The sequence below is a fragment of the Sinocyclocheilus anshuiensis genome, unplaced genomic scaffold (genome assembly GCF_001515605.1).
Source record: "Sinocyclocheilus anshuiensis isolate Anshui unplaced genomic scaffold, SAMN03320099.WGS_v1.1 scaffold286, whole genome shotgun sequence".
Taxonomy (NCBI): domain Eukaryota; kingdom Metazoa; phylum Chordata; class Actinopteri; order Cypriniformes; family Cyprinidae; genus Sinocyclocheilus; species Sinocyclocheilus anshuiensis.
The window spans coordinates 776,992-787,146 of NW_015544135.1; the positions used below are offsets into that span (position 1 = coordinate 776,992).

At 38.2% G+C, this 10,155-nt stretch overlaps 1 protein-coding gene across 1 annotated transcript in view; it reads right to left on the minus strand.

Annotated features, from left to right (window-relative positions):
- Nucleotides 1–9,235, minus strand: part of hydin (HYDIN axonemal central pair apparatus protein) — a 63,291-nt gene extending 54,056 nt beyond the window's left edge. Inside the window, 6 exon segments of the mRNA XM_016494636.1 lie at nucleotides 4,801–4,925; nucleotides 5,044–5,243; nucleotides 6,521–6,620; nucleotides 6,739–6,938; nucleotides 7,843–7,968; nucleotides 8,771–9,235. Coding sequence (XP_016350122.1) covers nucleotides 4,801–4,925; nucleotides 5,044–5,243; nucleotides 6,521–6,620; nucleotides 6,739–6,938; nucleotides 7,843–7,968; nucleotides 8,771–8,902 — 883 coding nt within the window. The 5' untranslated portion in view covers nucleotides 8,903–9,235.
- Between the last annotated feature and the right edge of the window lie 920 nt (nucleotides 9,236–10,155).

The window sequence follows — 10,155 nt, forward strand, 5'->3', positions numbered from 1 at the left end:
AATTCTCCTTGAGGAGGAAAGCGGTCTACTTATATCATCAAGTAGACTATAGGATACACATTTGGCCCTCCAGATGAAAGAAAAACAAATCTGAGATGACCAAAACATACAATACAGCAATTTCCTTTTGGACGTCTTGAGTAACAACATGCATTCCTACAGCAATTAACCTATGCCAAACATTAATTAGACTACACTGAACAAAATATGCATAAATAAAAGAAAAACAATTATCCTAACAACAGCAACTGATTCTTTAGCCTTTCTGAGGAAGCTGTTAGCATGCATTCTTACAACAGCACAACGCATTTTAGTGATTCGTTCAGCGTACAGGAGTAATTATCTTATTTATTTTCGTGACATGTTTTGTATGCATTGTGTTATGCTGTCTGAGCAGACGACAGACTATTGAACAGGGGAGGAAAGGAGAGAGATTGATATACTGTAGACAGAATGGAAAAGGCGACCCGTGAGCCGTGTTTTGCTTTGGTGCACCATGTTTTCATTCGCAAATATAATACTGTTTTTTTTCATTAGCTCTCCTCACCTCGATGTTGCCATTTAAACAGACCTAGATGCTTACAGCTCCCTCTGCATCTCTTGTCTCTGAACGCCACGGTAATGAGATTTTATTTCTACATGAATGCCGTTAATAGCAAACAAGCCATGGGTAATGTGCTGCACTGCAATTTGTAATGGAAATATAAGAAATGAGATACATGCGGTACCACAAAACAAACTTCTTCTCATACCGAAGTTCCATGCATGCATTCCCTATTTACAGCCAGAAATGTCTGATGGGAGGGATATCCTTTGAAGAATCCCAAGCGTCCCTTAAAAGGAAATAGCGTTCACTGTATAAGAAAGAGTCACACTGAGTGTGTACTAGCGTGTAGGATCCCCTCTGTCCGACTGCTGCAGCTGCTTCCCGGAGCTTTTTGGCTCTTTATGCATATTTTAGAGTCAATGGGCAAACTCTGCAGCCTGGATAAGGCAGATGATACGAGGCAAAACAGCTCGGAGGCATTTGAAAATGTAGGACAGATTAAGTAACTCATCCTTGCCTGTGTTGCTTAGAGAAGTGTCTCTACTCACTTCCAGCTATTGGTAGTTAAACACATTATGGTTTCAGAGGGACTACATGGGCTTCAGTAACTCTTTAGCTTTGTAGTCTATTATTCATGGACAGTCAAACAGTGCGGTTAAAGGCACAGCCACAGATTGCACCCAAGTTGTTCATATAAAACCTGTCGCCTGGTTGTCAATAAGTAACACTGACATTAACCTTTAAATTTCAGCTGAGCGCATTTTGTTTTTACTTAACTTTTTAAAGGCAAATGTTTATACTGTTTATCTAAATTTTAGATATACATTTTTAGTTTGTCACTGCATTTACATTAGCACATCTATGTTCATTGAATGAAGCAACAAACAACATTATATAACAATCTGACAAACTAACCACACTCTACTCTTTAAATCAATGGTAACCACAAAAACATTTAAAGGGGTCATATGATGCTATTTCAATTTTTCCTTTCTCTTTGGAGTGTTACAAGCTCTTGGTGCATAAAGAAGATCTGTAAAGTTGCAAAGACTAAAGTCTCAAATCCAAAGAGATATTCTTTATAAAAGTTAAGAGTCAACCACGCCTACCTAAAATGGCTCTTTTAAACACGCCCCGACATGTCTACGTCACGATGTGGGAAGATTTGCATAACGCCGCCCAAATGTTCACGCAAAGAAAGAAGGCGTAACTTTGATTCTCGCTGTAGTATTGTTGCTGTCGCCTCGCCGCCATGTCGTGGAGACGCTGTGTGTGACTAGAAATCAGTGGTTAAGTTGTATTTACAACACTGTTCCGGAACAGTAGAGAGCACCTTTAGAGACTTGAGACAGGTCTGTGTGCTTCTCTGAGAGGCAACTGGGACTGCAGGGAAATATTTCTGCCAACCCCAGAACGAAACCAATGAAGACATGCTCCAAAGCAGCTTCATGTTAAACATAAATGAGGAGGAGACAGGAACAGGCGCTAAATTAAAAATTATACTCCCCTGATGGGCGCAAAGTAGTATTTTTAGAGCAGAGCGCATATTAAAATGTTAATGCCAATGGCCTTCAGCAGACCTGTGTGTTTATTCAGTGAGACAGGCAGAGCACCTGCAAAAACCACACACACACACACACACACACCTAAACCACATGCTCAATTATATGTTGAAACATACACACACATTCACACAGACAATAATTCACACTGGCATGTCAGTTTAAACACACCCTCTTAGCCATGCACATGAACTTTATTTAAACATTTCTTTGCACCATCTTGCCTATGAATAATGCCTATCCGCCTACCGCTGATTCAGATGAAACAGTGATTCAGCATTAAGATTAAGACGTAATTAAATAATCCTAACAACAAATCAACTATTGTGTTATGTAAAAATATCATTTGAAAAAAATCATTTGAGTCTGCAAATGACTAATATCATAGCTCTCTGAGAGTTTGAGAGTTCAAAGCACAGCCCACAAGTGGAAATTTAAGTAATTTCACAAATTTGCCTGTTCAAAAACAAAACAAGGTGCAACAATAAGGATGGCCTGTTGGCCCAGGACCAGTGTGAGAGAGTTTCAGGGCAGATGGTGAAGCAGTCAATTGCCCCATAGGGCCAATGCTGCTTAATTACCACATACAGCATTTATTGATCCTATTTTTATGCATTCCAAACTTAAACATAGTTTTCTGTATCAAAATGTTGTAAAATGTAGATTTAATTGTTGTTAAAGTTAACATTATACCGTTTTACCGTTAATGTTATAGTTGTGATATTAAAGGGTTAGTCCACCCAAAAATCTAAATTCTATTTTTGATGAAATCCGAGAGCTTTTTCTGAGAACCCTGCATAGACAGCAAGGGAACTACCACGATCAAGGCACAGAAACGTAGCAAGGACATCGGTAAAATAGTCCATGTGACATCAGCGGTTCAACCGTAAGTTTACGAAGCTATGAGAATACTTTTGTGTGCAAAGAAAACAAAAATAACAACTTTATTCAACAGTTCTTCTCCTCATCCCATCTGCAGTTATGTACCGCCATTATGGAGAGAGTATCACGATGCATGCGCGCCCTTCCACATCATGTAAACAACGCATGCGCATGGCGCTGCTGCTTACGTAACACACACATGTCAGCACGTGTATGCGTTGTTTACATGATGAGGCAAGTGCGCCCATGCGTCGTGATACTGTCTCCGAAAAAAGTATTCTTGTAGCATCATAAACTTACGGCTGAACCGCTGATATCACATGGACTATTTTACTGATGTCCTTACTACGTTTCTGTGCCTTGATCGTGGTAGCTCCCTTGCTGTCTATGGAGGGTCAGAGAGGTCTCGGATTTCATCAAAAATATCTTAATTTGTGTTTTGAAGATGAACGAAGGTCTTACAGGTTTGGAACGACATGAGGGTGAGTAATTAATGATAGAATTTTCATTTTTGGGTGAACTATCCCTTTAACTTGTGATATGTCAAATTATTTAAGAAATTACTGTCATCATATGCAGCAATGAATGTCAAATCATATGGACATTCATAAACATGCAACTAATATAATTTCAAGCCGCTGTATTATTTTTAAAGCAGAAAGTGTTTTTTAAAACATCTAAAATTACTTATTTTATTTTTATAGATTTCAAAATGTAATTTATTCCTGTGATGGCAAAACTTAATTTTCAGCAGGAAATGCTCCAGTCTTCAGTGTCACATGATCTTTTAGAAATCATTCTTATATGTTGAAAACATAACGCTTGAAAATGATTGTTTCTCAATATTTTTGTAGAAAACGTGATACACTTTTTTCAGGATTCTTCGATGAATAGAAAGTTCAAAAAAACATTTTGAAGAACAATTTCCTTTAAAAATCTTACTGACCAAACTTTTGAACAGTGGTGTATTTTCTGGCATGAAAACAGAATCCAAAATTAAATTATTTTAGTAGTGGAACCTGTGCATCCTGACGTATATCACATTATCATACAGACAAGGGAAAGAATTATTTATGAGGTTAACTAGGCACCCGCAGCATTTCAGGCTCAAAAATATCTGTTAACTGGATTTATTAATAGAACTATTCGCCTAAAGTACTACCCTCTGAAAGAGCAAAATGTAGCATTCTAGCTCAAATACAATGAAATAACTAATTAAAAAAAATACCTAAAGAATAATACATTCAATTCCACAAAACCTTGAGGAAAGTCATGTACAGATATTATGCCTAAAAAAGCACAATGCAATTTGGCTTATGTGATGTATCAATGTGATGTTTTGCAATTTATTGTACTTTAAAATATCATCTCCATTATTGTATGTGCAGTGTATGTGTGGGTAGTGAAAAGTAAAGAGAATATTTGTATATTAAAACTATTCTTAGTAGATTGGAAAATATTTAATTTAATTTTAATTTATGCATTTAGCAGACGCTTTTATCCAAAGCGACAGTGCATTCAGACTATACATTTTTTACCAGTATGTGTGTTCCCTGGGAATCAAACCCATGACCTTTTGCGCTGCTAACACAATGCTCTACCACTGAGCCACAGGAACATTAAATATAAAGCCTTGGAAAATATAAAGATAAACTGACATTAACAGTGAAGGTTAATAATAAGATCATTTACACTTGCTGGCAATTGCATGTGGAAATCAGTACCTGTGTCACAGTGATATACAGCAGTGTTGCAGAGGAGAAGTTTGTGGGAAGAGCAGATTGTGGTGATGTAATTAGCAGTAAATACCTGAATGGTAGTGCAGCAGCAAAACCTGGCTGTGATCCCCTGTGGTTTTAGGCAAGAACTCAACGGTAACTTGCATGCTTTGACCAACATCAAGAGTTCCTATGGATGGTTCTACGGAAAATGGGCTGTGGGGAACATATACACCATTTATAAATGCAATCTTAAAAAGACAGTGTCAGTCACAGATCAAAATGATCTGTAAAACACAATGTCCAAAAATCTGCACTGACATGCCTCTCTTACCTACACGTGCTGAGCTGGAATTTAGCCTCACAATTTCCTATGTTCCGCACAAGCAGAGTACTCTGGGACAAGCACTTAACCGGACAACCTTGGAAATGCAGACTATCTGGGAAGTCCAAGATGGCACGCGGCCCAATTGCACGAATAGGAACTTCAAACTTCTCACGTTCAGTCACACAGATGAGTCTGTGGATGTAATCCTACAATTACAAGCATCTGAATGTCAGTGGTGATACACAAAGGAACATAAAGCCTTGAAGAAGGCAAGGCCTTAAAGGGATAGTTCACCCGAAAATGAAAATTCTGTCATTAATTACTCACCCTCAAGTCATTCCGACCCCATAAGACCTTTGTTAATCTTCGGAACACAAATTGAGATATTTTTGATGAAATCCAAGTGCTTTCTGACCCTGCATAGACAGCAACAAAACTGACACATTCAAGGCCCCGAAAAGTAGTAAAGACATCATTAAAATAGTCCATGTGACATCAGTGGTTCAACCGTAATGTTATGAAGCTACAAGAATACTTTTTGTGTGCAAAGAAAACAAAAATAACAAATTTATTCCACAATTTCTTCTCTTCCGTGTCAGTCTTACAAGAGTACCACGACGCATGCATGTGGTGCTGCTGACGCAGGGCCTGGCGTTATGTGTTGTGGTACACGTGGTAAGAGGAAATTGTTGAATAAAGTTGTTATTTTTGTTTTCTTTGCGCACAGAAAGTATTCTCATAGCTTCATAACATTATGGTTGAACAATGATGTCACATGGAATATTTTAACGATAGTGATAATGATATTTTACCGATCCTTATTACCTTTCTGGACCTTGAACTTGTCAGTTGCGTTGCTGTCTATGGAGGGTCAGAAAGCTCTCAGATTTCATCAAAAATATCTTAGGGTGCTTTCACACCTGTAGATTGATTGCTGTGTTCTGAAACAGGGGTTAAAATTATTACAATGTTGCTTTTTATTCTTGGTGCGGTTCGCTTTCACACGGCAAAGTTTCTAAACGGACCAAATTTGTTAATACAAGTCACACGTGAGTAAACTGTTGTCTCATTGGTCAAAGTTCCACGGTTTATTTTCCGGGATTCCACTTAGCTGTCACGGCTGTCATCCGTCAGGATGGAATGACAACAGCTTTGCGGGCTTATTGTTGTTTTTTTTGTAGCTGTCCTTATATTAATTTATCACTTTGAGCAGGAGTCCAGGATTCATCGCTGCTAACACAATGCTCTACCACTGAGCCACAGGAACATTAAATATAAAGCCTTGGAAAATATAAAGATAAACTGACATTAACAGTGAAGGTTAATAATAAGATCATTTACACTTGCTGGCAATTGCATGTGGAAATCAGTACCTGTGTCACAGTGATATACAGCAGTGTTGCAGAGGAGAAGTTTGTGGGAAGAGCAGATTGTGGTGATGTAATTAGCAGTAAATACCTGAATGGTAGTGCAGCAGCAAAACCTGGCTGTGATCCCCTGTGGTTTTAGGCAAGAACTCAACGGTAACTTGCATGCTTTGACCAACATCAAGAGTTCCTATGGATGGTTCTACGGAAAATGGGCTGTGGGGAACATATACACCATTTATAAATGCAATCTTAAAAAGACAGTGTCAGTCACAGATCAAAATGATCTGTAAAACACAATGTCCAAAAATCTGCACTGACATGCCTCTCTTACCTACACGTGCTGAGCTGGAATTTAGCCTCACAATTTCCTATGTTCCGCACAAGCAGAGTACTCTGGGACAAGCACTTAACCGGACAACCTTGGAAATGCAGACTATCTGGGAAGTCCAAGATGGCACGCGGCCCAATTGCACGAATAGGAACTTCAAACTTCTCACGTTCAGTCACACAGATGAGTCTGTGGATGTAATCCTACAATTACAAGCATCTGAATGTCAGTGGTGATACACAAAGGAACATAAAGCCTTGAAGAAGGCAAGGCCTTAAAGGGATAGTTCACCCGAAAATGAAAATTCTGTCATTAATTACTCACCCTCAAGTCATTCCGACCCCATAAGACCTTTGTTAATCTTCGGAACACAAATTGAGATATTTTTGATGAAATCCAAGTGCTTTCTGACCCTGCATAGACAGCAACAAAACTGACACATTCAAGGCCCCGAAAAGTAGTAAAGACATCATTAAAATAGTCCATGTGACATCAGTGGTTCAACCGTAATGTTATGAAGCTACAAGAATACTTTTTGTGTGCAAAGAAAACAAAAATAACAAATTTATTCCACAATTTCTTCTCTTCCGTGTCAGTCTTACAAGAGTACCACGACGCATGCATGTGGTGCTGCTGACGCAGGGCCTGGCGTTATGTGTTGTGGTACACGTGGTAAGAGGAAATTGTTGAATAAAGTTGTTATTTTTGTTTTCTTTGCGCACAGAAAGTATTCTCATAGCTTCATAACATTATGGTTGAACAATGATGTCACATGGAATATTTTAACGATAGTGATAATGATATTTTACCGATCCTTATTACCTTTCTGGACCTTGAACTTGTCAGTTGCGTTGCTGTCTATGGAGGGTCAGAAAGCTTTAAATATAACATGTAGAAAATGGCTCAACAAATGGCTTTTTGTAACAGCTACAGTTACTATACTATACATATTAAAAGCCATTAGTGTCTCCCCAGAGAGAGACTGTGATAATGACCTTAATTAACTTTGAAAATGTTGCTGCTAAGATACTTGGAACCAGTGATGTAGAAGAACAAACTAAATAATTAAGCTCTTGTACTGAGCATTGTAAAATGCTGATATTTTACCTTGTGATGTGTGGTCTCACTCATATCTAAAAGCTCCAGGATACGGGGCGGATGCATCTCGTAAGTGTTTGATAATCGTTCTTCTGTAGTCTGGCACATTTCTCGAGCATATACAGATGGAATCAGCTGCAAAGACATATGCAGCCTGTTATGAGCGCATTTATCCACCATGTAAAAATATTTTCCTATATTCTGCATGAATCTATATTGCAGAGAGCTCTGTATTCTGAGAGCTACCATTCTGCAGATTTCAGCTCCAACCCCAATCAACACACTTCAACCAGTTAATCAAGGTGTTCAGGCTTACTTGATAATTACAGGCAGGCAGAGGTGTTGGAGCAGGGTTGAAACGAAAGTCTGCAGGTTGGTAGCTCTCCAGGAGCAGGGTTGGAGATCCCTGGACTAGACTGTTTGCTTTATATTGCCTAACAGTGACATGCAGACATCAGGAAGTTTGCTTCTTGACATATACATAGATATAGTCTATTGGATATTAAATGACAAACAAAAATAAAAGGGAAAAAATAAAAGGGCGCTGTTACAATAAATAAAATTGGACTAATAGAGAAGAACAGGTTGTCAACACTCAACAGCTTTCAATCACCCACCTGTCAATCAACAAGGAACATAAACAATGCACTTATTTTTCATGGTCAAACTCTTAATGTAAATGCTTAATGTACTGTAGTGAAGAATGTGGTTCATTTTTAATAGCTAGTTATGTGATTCAAAACACTGCATTTTAGGTGTCCTTTTAAGAAAGAACAGTAAGTCTGTATGTTTATGTAAATTGTAGTTTAATAAATTACTAATAGTTAGTGCTCTGTTTAGAGGCAGGGATTTAAGTTAATGATAAGGGTAAACTGCTGCTTTAAAATTACAGTTTTAAGATATAGATATAGATGTATATATAGATTAAAATGCTCACCTCAGAATTTGCTTCCCGTTTTACCAGTTTGGGATTTCGGGGTGCCACCACTTTTGTTTTGAATCCTGCTGGCATCTTCTCGCGTGAACTTCGGAGGTTTGAGTGAGAATCTTGGACATTCGAGGCTGGCATTTTGAAACAAACTGATTCACGTTTTTTAGTAAAAATTAAATCTGATGCTAATTACAGAAATATCTGGGGGGTTTTTTTTTCGCGTGATTGACGATGACAAGCGATAAATGTTTAACCGAGAAGCAGGTGGCTAGTCGCCATTCGCACGCTAGGACGCTTCATTGGTACTGTTGTGTTTATCCGAAACGCAAGACGTTTAAAATGGATTTTTATAAAATAACCACACGGCTACATTATGAACTAAGAGTCTGAACAATACAATTAATAAAGCTTTTTCAATTCCAGCCCTTTTCTTGTGAAGGCTCTTCCTCAAGCGCTCATTTCTCAGCTTTGCGCTTGGTGGTTACCATGACAGCGGTCGCCATGGCACCGAACGTTTTCAGTAAACAGCTCACTGATTGGTGTGCGTGTACAAAGACGCCCTGTGATTCGCTGAAAGTTTTGTAGTTGAGGACATCTGTACCATAGCAACTTAAAACCACAAACAAACTGTACCGTTCCCTTGATTAAAATCTCAAAGAACAGTAAAGAGGAGACTGTACAAGACACCATAATCTTATGTCAGGGAACAATGGCAGAATAAACACATTTGATAAACATTTCATTTTACACTTTATATTCACATTAAGGTTCTCAGCAGAAGATTTTTGAAATTAGACTAAAATCCTGAAGTGTTTTTTCTGACTACTATTTAGTGTAACATTAGGCAGACAGTCTGTCCCCTTTGACCCAACCATGTGTAATATTATTTCAAAAAATGTAAAATGTAATTTGCACATGTATGTATGTGTGTCATGGCAAAATAAGTAATAATTAGGGCTGTCAGTCGATTCATTTTTTTTAATCTAATTAATTACATGATGTTTCGATTAATTAATCGCAATTAATCGCAACATAAATCTGACTGTGAAAATACCCGCAAAAGATTATTTAAAGCTATTTGTGTGTTAAATGAGAAAGTATCAAGTAGACATTGTGGCAACCACATGTGACGACCCCGGATTGGACTCCGCTTCGTCCACGGTGAAAGCCGATCCGGCGATCCACAGCACTTACGGGCCGATCCTAGACGTTACGAGCACCTCCCGTCCACCCGATAATTTTCAAACATGTCAAAAAAAATCAGATGCTGTCGGTTTAAATTTAAATGGCGTATGTGCGGTTGAACGAGATGATTTGGCGATCCATCTGAAGTTGACCAATCAGAAGATGACAAAAACCATATAGTCTATAATAATTTTAGTTTAATTATA